Source organism: Verticillium dahliae, genomic scaffold, assembly GCF_000150675.1.
Source record: "Verticillium dahliae VdLs.17 supercont1.7 genomic scaffold, whole genome shotgun sequence".
NCBI classification, from domain to species: domain Eukaryota; kingdom Fungi; phylum Ascomycota; class Sordariomycetes; order Glomerellales; family Plectosphaerellaceae; genus Verticillium; species Verticillium dahliae.
In genome coordinates this window covers 444,591-458,495 of record NW_009276917.1, presented here as the reverse complement: position 1 = coordinate 458,495, position 13,905 = coordinate 444,591, and the positions used below count along the sequence as shown (strand labels likewise).

Genomic DNA, 13,905 nt, shown 5'->3' with positions numbered 1-13,905 from the left:
TGCCAAATAGTGACTTAAAATTGAGAGGGGAAGGATGAATGAGGTCGCTACTTCTAGCGTGAGTGAGGTTGGCCGTGTTCTATTTTGCTACTGTGCACTGTATGGCCCCTCTCCACCAAACCTTCCTTTGGTACCTTAGGTACCTTAGTACCATGGGTATCGGGTTTTCTGCGCTCCTCGGCCTGAAGTAAAGTCGTAATATGACGGAACCTCGCACTCGGAACCCTTTTTCGCCCTAGAGGAGATTGATGAGACGATCGACTAAAACTAGAGCAAGGGCGCAACATTGCCAGCATGGCATCCGAACGACTGAACGTCATTGCTCTCATATCGGGGGGCAAAGACAGCTTCTTCTCAGCCTTGCACTGCATCGCAAACGGCCACAAAATCATCGCTCTGGCGAACCTGCAGCCGTCTGTAGACGAACAAGCCCCACCGGAGCATGAGGTTTCATCCAACGGCACTCGTATCGTTAAACCTGATACGCTGCTATCAGGGAGCCAGGATGCAGTTGACACCAGCCATGACGAACAGGACCTTGCTACCGACGACGAGGACCTTAACAGTTTCATGTATCAGACTGTAGGCCACCAGATCATTCCTCTGTACGCCAAAGCCACGGGGCTCCCTCTCTACTGCCAGCCTATAGCCGGTGGAGCGAAGTACGAGGGTCGCGACTATGATGCCTGTCAGGCTGCCGACGACGAAACGGAGAGCATGGTACCTCTTCTACGCACCATAATCGACCGGCATCCTGAAGCCAATGCGCTCTGCGCCGGAGCTATACTGTCAACCTACCAGCGTACCCGCGTGGAATCTGTGGCCTTGCGTCTCGGCCTCACCCCAGTCGCCTATCTGTGGAAGTACCCGGTGCTGCCTCCAGCAGTAAGCGGCCTTCCTTCGGATGACGCCCAGTTGCTGTTGGACATGGAAGTGGCCGGTCTTGACGCGCGAATCATCAAAGTTGCTAGTGCAGGTCTGGATGAAGACTTTTTGTGGGAGAGGGTAACCTGTGCGGCTGGCGTGTCGAAGATCAAACGAGGCCTGAGAAAATTCGGTATCTCCGAAGGCTCAGTTCTTGGCGAGGGAGGCGAGTTTGAAACTCTGGTCGTCGACGGGCCGACCACTTTGTTCCAAAAGAGAATTGTCGTGCCAGACCAAGCTCGAAAACTTGTGAGGGAGGGAGGGGGTACGTCCTGGCTCAGCTGCCGAGGAGCCTACATCGGCGAGAAGGATAGGCTACGAGAGGATTCTGATGGGGCGATTCGCGTGCCAGGACGTTTCGATCCCAGGTTCGACTACGTCTCAGAAGCTATCTCAGAGACGCCTGGGTCCGTGTCGAACGAGTCGAAACCCAGCCAGCGACATAGCAAGACTCTTCAGTTGAGCGACTCGCCGACGTTGTCGTCCGAGATTTCTTGGACTGTGCACTCGGAAGGGCTGAGTCCCCAGTCTACCATCGAGGCTGAGACGCATGACTTGGTCGACAAGATCAAGACTCTCCTCACCAACTCATCGCTGTCCACCACTGCCATCACAAACACCATCATCGTTCTCCGCCGCATGTCCGATTTCCCTGCCATCAATAGCATTTATGGGGCATTATTCAGCCACCCTAACCCCCCTTCTAGGATCACCATCTCTTCCGGCGACCTCCTCCCCGATGACTGCAACATTGTCATCCATCTGTCGGTGCAGCCCTCTCTTGGTCTCCGCGACCGAAAGGGGCTTCATGTCCAGTCAAGATCTTACTGGGCGCCGGCAAATATTGGCCCCTACAGCCAAGCTATCGACGTGCCCCTAGTCGGGCCCGCCTCGTCCTCCTCAGACCTTACCACGACAAGGTCTATCTTTATTGCTGGTCAGATCCCTCTCTGGCCTGCCTTGATGGCCATCCCTGTCGAAGCCGACATCTCGGCTCAAATCACAATGTCCCTACAGCACCTTTGGCGCATCGCAGCCGACCAACATGTTCAGTTCTGGTCCAGTGCTATTGCTTACTTCCCACGCACGCACGACATGGGTGGCATGCGGACCAAAGCCCGTCTTGCCGCCGAAGCGTGGCGGGCAGCCCATTTGTACGCTACGGATGGAGACGAGGAAACTGGGCCTGACCCGTGGGACCGCAAATATAACCCTGCATTCATGACATTCGGCGATGCCACTGGCGACAGCGTTTCGACTCTTCCGGATTCAGACGTCATGAAAGTGTCCCTCGAGGAAGACGGCGACGACAAACCCTTCATCCCGCCATTCTTTGCGGCGGAGGTTGAAGAGCTTCCACGTCAGTCAGGGGTGGAATGGCACGCACACCTCGGTCTCGCCGGCGTTCCCTCGTCTTCGGTCGAACATGCCAGTCACATGGAAGAACCATGCGAAGGACGACCTTTCACGTCCCGCACATCACATCTCGTTGTAGCCGGTATGTTAGTTCGCAGTACCGTGTCGATCGAGTCCCGGGATGGTATCGAGATCAGTCTCGTCGACATCCTTCAGGAGGCCAAGCGTGCAAATTCAACATCTCTCCCAGAACGCTCTGCCAGGGAGCCATATCTCATCTACATCGACACCTCGAAATGTGGCATCGCCGTGTCAGCATCAGGGGCCAGCAAAGAAGAGGCCACCGCATCTGCCATAGTGCCCTGTCACTCTCTCTGGTCCTCGGCGGGTGAAAAGCTCGCGGCTGTGGTATTGTTCCGAGGCTGAGCTAGGTAGACGACCAAGATAGAAGCATGGCCCTCAAACCAAACACTGTGCTTTCGCGTGCCTTCCAACTACTTTGTTGCCCCTTTGCTCTCCCTCGCGCACCTTCCTCCATATCCCGTTGCGTCCCACCCCGCGTGCCTGATGCTTTATAGGCTCCAATTCACCCGCCTCCGACCAGCTCCCACCAGGACGGACGCGTCTCTGGTGGTGCAGTGGGTTGTCGTAACGCGTTGGCAGGACCCTGCCTTCCAAATTCCCCTATGAGAAGCACCCTTATTCAAAACTCACAGATCAGGGGGGCGCACGTTCGAGCCTTGGCTTCTGAAAGCGCCTGGAGGGGACCGGGGGAAACTTTTTTTTCCCTTTTAACCACTCATAATTTCAACATTTGTACATTTAAGAGAGCCATCTATCATGGGGTCTTTGGCATTCTGCCAACTGGTCATATGGCACGCAGGTTGGCTCGAGGAAAGCTCAAGATGTCATCTTGTGGTTTGCAGCCCCTATTCTCTATCTAACAAGTGCATCCCATGTTCGTGGTATCGCTCACCTGCTGGCCGGAACTGCGCCAGGATATCGTCAATTTCAGCTATGTCAGCCTCGCTCAGCTCGACAGCAGCTGCTGCACAGTTCTCGCGCACGCGCTCCGGCGACGAAGAGCCAGGGATGGGGATGATCGTTGGCATTCCCGGGCGACGCGCGATCGCCAAGAGCCAAGCGATGGCAACCTGAGCTGCGGTACAACGCTTGCGAGCAGCAAACTCAGTGACCTTGTCGGCGAGCTTGAGGTTGACCTCAAAGTTGCCGGGCTGATACCGGGGCAGGACCTTTCGGAAGTCGCCGTCGGGGATACCGGCCGGAGACCTGATGGCACCGGTGAGGAGGCCCCGGCCAAGCGGAGCTGCACGCATGGATTAAAAGACTGAATACGAAACAGGCAGGGGTTTTCACTCACAGTATGCGACGATTGGGATGTCAAGCTCGGCACAGACATCGGTGATGCCGTTGGTCAGGGCATCAGTCTCCCACAGCGATAGCTCAATCTCGACGCTGGAGATTTTGGTCACCTTGGCAGCTCTGCGGATGGTGTTGGCTGAGACTTCGGACACGCTGACGCCACCGATACGGCCCTTCGCTGCGGCGTCGACAATGGGGCGGAGAGAGTGCTCGTAGGGGACGTTAGCGTCGACCCTGGCAATCTCAAACTCATCAATGGTACCCCTGGGACCAAGCTGCTGCAGACACTTGTTGATGCTGGCGGCGACTTCATCGGGCGAGCCGGTGGGTGTGAAGGCTGGAAGAACGGCAATGCCCGACTTGATGTTCAAAACGACTTTGCCTGCGGCTTCGGGACGCTTCTCAAAGTAGCGGCTCAGGAGTGCGAGAGAATTGTTGTCAGGGGGCCCGTAAAAGTCGCCGCCGTTCCAGTAGTTCGCGCCGGCATCTATGGCAGCATCGAGAACACCGAAGGCCTGATCATCGGAAAGGGGTGTAGGGCGCATGGTCAAGCCTAAGGGATCTAAATCAATGTACTGGAGGCCGAGAACTCGAGAGCCAGGGCATACCAATCATGCCAAAGCCGATAGGCCCGACGGGACGGCCATTGATACGATTTGCCATGAGCAAGTATGTCAAGGGACACGCAGGCGAGGCGGCACAGGAGTGAGGATCTGCGAGGGTAGAGAGTTGTATCAGCTTCTGACGAGGCACACATTCGTCAGAGCGCGGTGGAAGACATCGTCTCTCTCCACGCTTCACAGGGGGTTGAAACTGATTGGCCCAATTGCCTGTGATACCCTGGACCTTGATACCCTGGACGTTGACACCCTGGACTTTGATGGCAGACATCGTGGGCCCCTGGGGAGAGGTGAAGTTCTGGCTTGAGCAAGATCTAGGCTGACCCCGCGATCTGGACATACATGTAATTGATCTAGGACCCCGGTCGATTTCCGTCCGCAAGGTCTAGCAGATCCTATCTCGGCTACCACAGACTGCTGTAGGGCGTGTGCGTGGTGATGTGATGCTGTCGGCCAGCAGCGGAAGACACCAAACAGTACCTTCGTCGTGGGGTAGGGTTATGGTTTCTTTACCTTGCCTTAGGTATCTTGGCAAGGCAGGTAGTTTCCCCAGTCTCCCTGCCTGAGAAACCACCAGCGTGAAGGGTAGAAGGAGCGATGGACGTGCTGAGCCCCACATGCAACTGCCCTTGATCGAACACAAGCGCAGCAAGCAGAGCAAGCACAGCAAGCACAGCAAGCACAGCAAGCACAGCAAGCACAGCACAGCGCAGTTGGTCACACTGACCCCTCGCGTGCTCCCAGCTCGACCGTGCCTGCCGCGGGTGGGACGAGATCAAAGGTCAACGTCATGACGACCAAATGTTACGCAACAAGTACAAGAGCTTCGCCATGTCTCCCCTTCTCCATGTCTCCCCAGAGCCAAGTCTCCCCAGAAGATCACCTTCGCCAATCTGACAAGCGATGCAGCTTGCATCACCACTGCACCTTACTCATATCCCCTGAACAGCCACGCGATGCGACGATACCCTCCAAAAGCACCGTCAGGTCCCATCGGTCCCGTCGACCCGCGCTAAAATGAACGCTCGAGTCGACAGTGGTGCGCACTGTGACCCTGACAGACCCTCCCGCTCACAGTGAGGTGGGCCAGGGTCACGGCACGAGCCTACGACATGGGACGGCATCTGATGAGCATCACATGGCAACGTTTTCGAGTCAAGACTGGATTGTTCTCGTCTGCTCGACTTTCACCATCGCAATCACAACGAACGACAAGTCCGGGGACAGCACGACGTCACAACGATTTCGAGTCGAGGCACAAGCAGCCTTCTAGGGATCGTTTGCCCCCCCACGACCTGGCAAGTAGCGCCTGCCGCTGCCGACATTTAAGCTCGCGCGACGGCTTCATCACGTCAGACCCCCCCTGTCGCACGACTGCCCACCACAGCACGGATGTGATTCAGCACCGACCCAACAACCCAGCTAGTCCGCCAACCGGTACCAGAGTACCGGCGGAGAAACACAAAATTGTACTCGCTTTCGCTCGCTGATGCCATGGCTTCTGAACGCCACGATACTGCCGCCTCCGCTGCTACAGCGGCAGGCCCAGACGCCGCAGCTGTCGCTCCACCCTCGCCCAGTATTCCCTCTCGTCGCCCTTCGACTTCGGCGAGCAGGATAAGCCGGACTGTCTCCTTCGACCAGGTCAATCTCGACGCCATCCAGCACACGTCTTCTCACCCTCAACCGCCGGTCCATCGCCCAAGCGCCAATACGAACGACCGCATCAGCAACATACTAGAGGTACGGCCCCCCTTGTCACTGTCTTGCCTTCTCTCTCTCTCTCTCCTCCTCCTCCTCCTCTCCCGGACGCGCCCCCGCTGACGCTATCCCCCACGCCAGGACGCACGAAATCGCAGCGAGACAATGTCGAGCCCAGAGCATCGCAGGATCCTCGAGTCCGACCGCGAAGATGAGGGACAGAGCAGCGCCGACGAGCGGACTGGCATCTTCACACGCGGCGCCGATCGGAACTATCAGTCCATCAGCCCCATGACCGCCACGCCCGTGCTGGGACCGCGGGTGAGAAAGGCTCCGAGCACCAGACGATCCACGGCCTCCTCCAGGATAGACCTCTCTGCCCCAGACGGCAGACCTGACCAGGACGCGGACGCCACCACGGCCGACACCCCCGAAGTGAGCAATACATCGGCGAGGAGAGCGCGGAAGCCGGAAAAGAAATCAACGTGGCACGGTGGGCTCTTCTCCCACTTTCAGAGCATCGAGCTCGAGAACAAGGGCAGCGTCGCTCGCGATCACCTAGCTCTAGGTATGTTCACAGCCCCACACCTCAGCAGGTGTCTCAGGTGTCCTAATGTGAGCCGACAGAGCGTACCTTTCTCGCCTGGCTGCGTACATCACTTGCCTTCGCCTCTATAGGCATCGCCGTAACGCAACTCTTCCGTCTCAACACATCTTTGCCCAACAGCTCGGGCGACAAGGAGGATGCTGCCTCAGTGACGCTGCGGCGCCTGGGTAAGCCCCTCGGCGCCACGTTCCTTGGGATCAGCATCGTGATCCTTTTCCTGGGCTATCACCGCTACTTCCACGTGCAGCGATGGATCATTGCGGGCAAGTTCCCCGCCAGTCGTGGAACCATCATCGCTGTCGCCTTTGTAGCGTTTGCCGTCATGATTGCGAGTTTGATTGTCGTCATCGTAGTGCATCCGCGGTCGCAGGCGTAGCCGTCTAACCAGGATAGCAGAATGTATCTGTTGCTATGTAATTATGTGAGCAGTTCGATGATGGAGCGTCTTGATTTAGGGTGTTGAATATCTGGTCTGGGTGACCCTCAACGGATGTGTTTCGCGGGGAGTTAATAGTCGGCTTTAGCCAAGGAGCAGAGATATCAAGAAAGAATTCTTTTCAGAGTACGCCCTGTTAGCTTCAATGCGACTGGAAGAGATGCCTCGCTGTTGTGGATGTTTCTGCGTTGAACCTTGTTGCTCTGCAGACTTAAGTGGAGCGGGAATGAGCATGAGCATGTGGACCAAATCATCACAGCTCCATCTGGACCTCACCCTCGACCAAATCACAGGCCCATGCAAGATCTCAACGGACGTACTCGGTGCTTGTCGCGACGTGACGTCAGTGGAACATGAGAGAGGCGTTCTTCCCGCCAACGTCTTCAACGGTTACTTAATTCCAACCCGTTGGCTCTGCAAACACCGACACGGGCATCCAACCCCGCGATACATCGACCCCGCCAAACCCCTCCACAGAAAGCTCATCATCAAGCTTCCCAACATACACACATATACACACCAAAACGGTGCCCTCGGCCCCGTACACCAAGTCCTCCATCATGGCGCCCAAAGAAGAACCGCCATCCATCCCCCTCTTCGCCTCCACCCAGCTCGCCCTCCTCTCGAGCGAGCTCGCCGCCGACCTGGCCCAGACCTCGACGCTGCTCGCCTCCCACGCGCCCGCGACCCTGCAGCGCGCCGGCCTCGCCCTGACCTCCCTCCTGCCGCAGGCCCGCCGCACCAGCCCCAGCGGCCGCACCCTCCTCGAGCTCGCCCCCGACCCGGCCACCGCCAAGACGCAGGACCTGCCCGAGCACGGGCTGCGGCCCTGGGGACATTGTGCTCGTCGCTGAGCAGCCCGGCTGGCGCGCCCAAGAAGAGGGAGCTCAGGGAGCTCGAGGCCAAGGGCGGCAGGGCCGTCGTGGCGAGGGTGCGGAGGGAGTGCGTCACTGTTGCGCTTGAGGGGGAGGAAGAGGGGGACTGGAGTGGTCGGCTTTGGATTGTCAAGCTGGCGGATGAGGTCACGTACAAACGGTGAGTTGTGCAGTCTTTATTTCGGCTAGTCATATGAGAGAGAGAGAGAGGGGAGGGGACAGAAACGGAATCCGAGTTTGGTCTACCATGCGATGCTGACTGACTACCAGGATGAACCAAACCATGGAGAAGCTGCAAAAGATGCCCGAGGCCGAGTACTCGAGCTTCATGCGCGTGCTCTTCGGATTGTCCAGTCCGTCTCCCATACCAGTGGATCTCGCAGCAGACGGGGAACTTGGCAAGCTCGAATGGATCGATCCATCTCTCAATGATTCACAAAAGGACGCCATCCGCTTTGCCCTCGCGTCGCGGGAGGTGGCACTCATCCATGGCCCTCCGGGTGTAAGTGATCACTCCGAGGAGACAGCATCCACCACGATGCTGCGCCTTCATACTGACACGCAGTCAGACTGGCAAAACTCACACCCTCATCGAGCTCATCCTTCAGCTTGTCCGCCGCGACCAGCGCATCCTCGTCTGCGGCCCCTCCAACATCTCCGTCGACAACATTGTCGAGCGCCTCGCCCCCCATAAGATCCCCATCATCCGCCTCGGCCACCCAGCCCGTCTCCTCCCCTCCGTTCTTGCTCACTCTCTCGATGTCCTGACGCACACCTCCTCAGCCGGGGCCATTGTCCAGGACGTCCGTGCCGAGATGGATGCCAAGCAGGCCTCCCTGAAGAAGGCTCGCACCGGCCGCGATCGCCGCGCCATCTATGCGGATCTCAAGGACCTGCGAAAAGAGTACCGCGAGCGCGAGCGCGGATGCTTGCGCGAGCTGGTAGGAGGCAGCAAGGTCGTTCTGGCGACTCTGCACGGGGCCGGCGGGTTCCAGCTGCGGGATGAAAAGTTCGACGTCGTCATCATTGACGAGGCGAGCCAGGCCCTCGAAGCACAGTGCTGGGTACCGCTGCTGAGGGCGAACAAGGTCGTGTGCGCGGGCGATCACCTGCAGTTGCCGCCGACGATCAAGTCGCTGAACTCCAAAACCAACATGCCGAAGAAGAAAGACGAGGAAGAGGTGCCGATAGTCAAAGGCATGACGCTTGAGACGACCCTCTTTGACAGACTTCTTTCCCTGCATGGACCATCAATCAAGAGAATGCTTATAACGCAGTATCGCATGCACGAGGCTATCATGCGGTTCCCCTCCGATGAGCTCTACGAAGGAAGGTTGGTGGCTGCTGAATCAGTTGCGACGCGCCTCCTCAAAGACATGCCATATGCGGTACAGGACACGGAAGATACAAATGAGCCTCTTGTCTTTATTGACACGCAGGGCGGAGACTTCCCCGAGAAAAGTGAAGAAGACAGCGACGATGCGGCGAAGAAGGCCAAATTAAGTCTCAACGGCGAGAGCAAAAGCAACGAAATGGAGGCAGCAGTTGTTCGGCAGCATGCACGCCAGCTGGTCGAAGCGGGGATCAAACCCGAGGACATCGCGGTTGTCACGCCTTACAATGCCCAGGTGAGAAGTGCTGGCGAATGGGTGCCCTCCCCGCCATGTCACAAGAGAGTTTGTTTCACGGTACTAACAATAGACAAATCAAGCTCGCGCTGCTGGCGCCATTAAAAGAAGAGCTCCCAGGCATCGAGTTGGGGTCTGTAGACGGCTTCCAAGGACGCGAGAAGGAGGCTGTCATTGTCAGTCTCGTCCGAAGTAACGGAGACGGTGAGGTGGGCTTCCTTGCAGAGAAACGAAGACTAAACGGTATGTCCGTCTGCAACATCTCAAAACTGACGCTATCTATCCATGGACGCGTGAGATTGACGAGGGTCAGTGGCCATGACGCGACCGAAGCGTTCGTTGACCGTTGTTGGCGATTCAGAAACAGTCAAAAGGTAAGATTGCAACGACTTAGTCTTCCAGCTTGCATGCCCAGCTGCGCAGGCGAATTCCTGCCGAGACGTGGCACAGATCTCCTGAGACAGGCTGTGAAATTGACATGTGAGGGGAAAGGCAAGCTGACTCTTGATTGCAGAGGAAGCGCATTTTTGAGGAGGTGGATAGAGTTCCTGGAAGAGAATGCCGATCTGAGGTATCCAGACGTCTCAGTGCTCCAGGAGGCCTGATTCCTTGTCCGCTCGACTTTTGGGACGGACGAGGCGCAGCTGATACGCCAATGGTCTGGTTCGCGCCACGGCCCGCGGGATAATGTTGAGACGATCTAGGAGATCGCAACGACCGGTCGACCCGAAGCATTTCGTCCCAGAGATCACTCGCTCCAGCGGATCTCATGGATTGACATGAGCATTTTATGCCTCTTGATGATGCTGGTTCGGGAGCCAACAGTTCGCGCATCATGCATGGCACTCGTAGAATTCACGGGCACATCATCCAAGCGAGCTGGCCCGCCAGTTCCCGGAGTCTGGGAGGAAGCCTGTGGAGTAACGTTGGCGCCGTGCCTTTGTGAGTGTCGAGACGGCCGTCACGAAGTTGTCGCTTAGAAGCTGATCCCGGCTGTGGTACACGACCCCTGGCCTGTATGTTTCAGGTAACATAAGCCTGTGCCACCCTTGCTCTGCGACCTCTGTCCTCGTGGCCGGGCCCGCAACTTCCCTCCTGCCGAATCATATTTTGCCCGACGACCTGAACGTCCATGTCGTCGTCATTGGACCTGAGATGGAGTGGTCGTTTGCGCGCTCGCAATGGCGGGGGTCATATTCTCCTTCAAAATCGCGTGTGCTGCGAGGCGTTTGAACAAGTTTGACGCCGGGCACGTGTGCCTTGGCGCTTCAGAACCTAGGGAGAAGCTCGGCGGATAGCTTTGGACCGACGCGAAAGGCGGTCTGTTGTCTATCATGCTTTTCTGCACTGCCCCCTCGACTTCTCTATGCGTACCAAATGTGAGCAGCCCCCTTGATAGTGCATAATCGGGAAGCAAAGCTAGTAGTGACGGCGCTGTGTTGGGGTGGTGGTGCTGTCAGATTGGCCGTTCGCGAGATTGATTGGTTGCTTTTAGCTCCATTCATTAATCCACGAAGCTTCAGTTCCATTCATGCTCCGTTGGCATGCCCGCGGCCGGGCCCTCTGGGCCTGCCAAACGTTGGCCCTTGACATGTCAAGGCGATCTTATCATGCTATCCCTCGCGATATGATGCTCCGTACTCATCATCCTTGGCAGATCAAACCGCCCTGTTGCAAGGAGCCGTGGCTCCATGTGTTTGGGTGTCATCGAGACGAGTCCCTGTTGGTTCAGCAAATGAAGCTGCAATTCTTTGACGACGTCGTCATGTTGTTGATTTGGCCTACATGTACCACCAGGTTTGACAGCGTCTGCTATTTGCTGCCGCAGCACCGTGGTTCAACTAATCCAAGCGGGAACGTGCGACGGCGTGCATCGAATGTCTGAGACATGCACGATGCGGCCAACACAGACCAGTTGAACTGGTCTATCAGGGATGTCTAGTGGCGAGCCGAACAGGAGCCGCAGCAGCTCTGAACCAATGCATTGATCATCGTTGTGGTGGTGGGCTTCCTACGCAAATAATGCCAGTCTGGGTAAGGTAGTACCGTAAAGCAACGACTGGTGTAATCGTGCTGCCGCATTGCAAGGCCAGCGTATATGCAGAGCGGTGGCGCCTACCAAGCGACTCATGCGCCATAGGCTGAACGTGCAAGGCCCATCAATGCAGCTGGCGTTGCTGATACTGCGCAACGATTTGCTGCTTGTCAACTAGGTAGCATGGCTAGCATCCGGCAAGGATGCTATCTTGACAATACGATGTGTCTCTGACTGGCTTCTTGCTTTTGAGTTCCGGGGGTTAGCTTTCCCTTCGCCATGGCAGAGGACACAGAGGTTCTATTGAGGAACACTTCCATTGAGCCGCTGGCCATCAGCCATCGGCTGTCGGCTGTCGAGACCAGACAGTCAAGAGCCAACGCACTGCCATCGGTTCTGGTCGAACAACGGGGACCGGGGGTTGAGGGCTTTGACCACCTGGTCGGCGGATGGATTCGGGGTTTGACGAGGTCACCATGTAACATCGCCAGGTCTGTCGAGGGGGAGGAAAGCAGGGTTGGAGGATAGATGAGCTTTGGGACCAACTCGAAATAGACACCTACGGGTGGCAGCCACAGAGAAGGGAGACCGGATTGCTATGGTGAATGGTCGATCAGCACGCAAATCCGGCCATCAGGTTGCATCGGGAGAGGGCCACGGGGTCATGATCTGGGGGGTTGATTGCCAGTCTTGGCTCGGCTGCAGAGGCAGAGCCAAAGTGGTTTGCGGAGTCGTTCGGTTCGTACTTGTACAGTAGACAAAGAGCTTTTTTGGCGAGGGTGAGGGGCAAATATTCGCGAGTCTGGCCCCAAACGGTCTGGGCGCCGTCGTCCCAATCAATCGTGTATGGCACGCGTGTACCGTGTATCCCATGTCAAACCGTGCCGGATCTTCAGCTCCATCTTCGGGGCCTTTGCGTGTTTGGAAACCTGGTATCTATCAGAGGCAAAGTTCGAAAGTTCGTTCAGGTGGCTCGCGGGTAGCTCGCTCAAGGAACCACCCCCACTAGCAGTACTTGTATCATGTACGCTAGAAGGGTCAGCATCGGAAGAGTGGCCGTATGTGGATGGTGCTAGCAGGGCGCGTCTTATGCTTTTGCTCATTGCTGTCAACTGCTCAGCTCAGCTCGGCTCAGCTCAGCCAAAACGTCACGCCAGCCACGAGCGGCGTGTGCCGTGTAGACCATTGATCCGGTGGGCGATGGCGTTGATAGCTCCTATCTGCATTGCCGGGGCGTTGTGTACATGGCAGCTCTCTTTGGGCTCATCAGGACTGTGCCATTTCGGTTGACAGACACGATTGTGGTAGGTCCGCTTGAGGAAGGGGAAAGGAAAGACCCCTGTGACCCCTTCTCCACTTTCGGATGCTGGTGGCGCACCCTCCTTGGTGTTCCCTGCCCTCCCCATGGCCGTGGCTTCCTTTCTTCCCCCCCGAACGGGGTGCCTTCCAGGGGAATGGCCTTGGGGTGCAGAACCCCGGGAGAGACTCCTCCCACCTGACACGGGCCTCTGTGGCGCTCCGAGAGGAAGAGCTCCGGAGAGATTCAATGTTTCCAAGGAAGTAACCTAGTCAACGTCCAGCTCTTTTCTGGACTACTGGCTGCCCCTTCGCTACTACCAAGTACCAAGTAGGCAAGGTAGGTACGGTAGGTACCTTAACCTTACGTACCTAAGGTAGGTTGGTAGGTACGTACGTACGTACATAGTAGGCGTCTCCTTATGCAGAATGTCTGCATTGAACAGTTTGTGTCTCGTGATGCCATGATCATACTCTCTCGAGATGGCGGCCAGACTGCACAGCCGGTACCCCATGTCGTGTCAAACTCACGAGAGCATCTCGTCCTGACGCAGCTCTGTCCGTCCCTTCTCACAGGCACCCCAGAGAGACAGACAGTGGGGTGTGTCGTTGAAACCACAGCATGCCGACCAAGGCAATCCCTCCACCCCCCCCTTTATTCAGGGCTCTTGTCTCGCGTCGACTCGCCGCTCCCTCGTCATCATCCGACCACACCACCGCAAATCCCAGGCGTCTCCAGATCCAATGGATGGGCATGGACAGGTACAGGACTGTCCTATCCACCCATTCCATGCCGTCCCATGCCGCAACGTGACGGCGTGGATGGCATGCGCCGATAGCTGTCGAGTACTGTACCAGTAGCTCAACGCCTTGCCAAAGGCGGGATCGCAGGGGTGCGTCAATGGCTTTATGCTAGACATCGACATTTGGCATTTAATAGAAAACCATTGGCGCCGGTAAGTTCCCCTCTTCGATCCACGCGTGGTCCCAAGGTCCCGAGCTTCATCTCCATTGCTCTGTCCAGTCGTACCAGTCCTTCCCTGG

General features: G+C 57.0%; 5 protein-coding genes across 5 annotated transcripts; 3 read left to right on the top strand and 2 right to left on the bottom strand.

The window, feature by feature from the left end:
* Positions 1-294: 294 nt before the first annotated feature.
* On the top strand, positions 295-2,706 carry VDAG_04223 (uncharacterized protein; the record flags this gene model as incomplete). The annotated part of the gene is made up of 2 exons (XM_009650670.1): positions 295-1,189; positions 1,277-2,706. The coding sequence occupies 2 exons, from the start codon at positions 295-297 to the stop codon at positions 2,704-2,706; spliced, it is 2,325 nt and encodes a 774-aa protein (XP_009648965.1).
* Positions 2,707-3,148: 442 nt separating this feature from the next.
* VDAG_04222 (pyridoxal reductase) lies at positions 3,149-4,554 on the bottom strand (the record flags this gene model as incomplete). Its single annotated transcript, XM_009650669.1, has 4 exons — positions 3,149-3,192; positions 3,257-3,607; positions 3,662-4,216; positions 4,503-4,554. 4 exons carry the CDS (start codon positions 4,552-4,554, stop codon positions 3,149-3,151), a joined length of 1,002 nt encoding a protein of 333 aa, XP_009648964.1.
* A 1,223-nt stretch (positions 4,555-5,777) lies between these two features.
* On the top strand, positions 5,778-6,967 carry VDAG_04221 (uncharacterized protein; the record flags this gene model as incomplete). The annotated part of the gene is made up of 4 exons (XM_009650668.1): positions 5,778-6,026; positions 6,126-6,305; positions 6,387-6,552; positions 6,612-6,967. The coding sequence occupies 4 exons, from the start codon at positions 5,778-5,780 to the stop codon at positions 6,965-6,967; spliced, it is 951 nt and encodes a 316-aa protein (XP_009648963.1).
* Positions 6,968-7,587: 620 nt separating this feature from the next.
* VDAG_04220 (DNA-binding protein SMUBP-2) lies at positions 7,588-10,135 on the top strand (the record flags this gene model as incomplete). Its single annotated transcript, XM_009650667.1, has 8 exons — positions 7,588-7,867; positions 7,929-7,969; positions 8,037-8,062; positions 8,173-8,404; positions 8,472-9,530; positions 9,614-9,773; positions 9,844-9,904; positions 10,045-10,135. 8 exons carry the CDS (start codon positions 7,588-7,590, stop codon positions 10,133-10,135), a joined length of 1,950 nt encoding a protein of 649 aa, XP_009648962.1.
* A 2,578-nt stretch (positions 10,136-12,713) lies between these two features.
* VDAG_04219 (uncharacterized protein) lies at positions 12,714-13,376 on the bottom strand (the record flags this gene model as incomplete). The annotated part of the gene is made up of 2 exons (XM_009650666.1): positions 12,714-13,130; positions 13,263-13,376. 2 exons carry the CDS (start codon positions 13,374-13,376, stop codon positions 12,714-12,716), a joined length of 531 nt encoding a protein of 176 aa, XP_009648961.1.
* Positions 13,377-13,905: the final 529 nt, after the last annotated feature.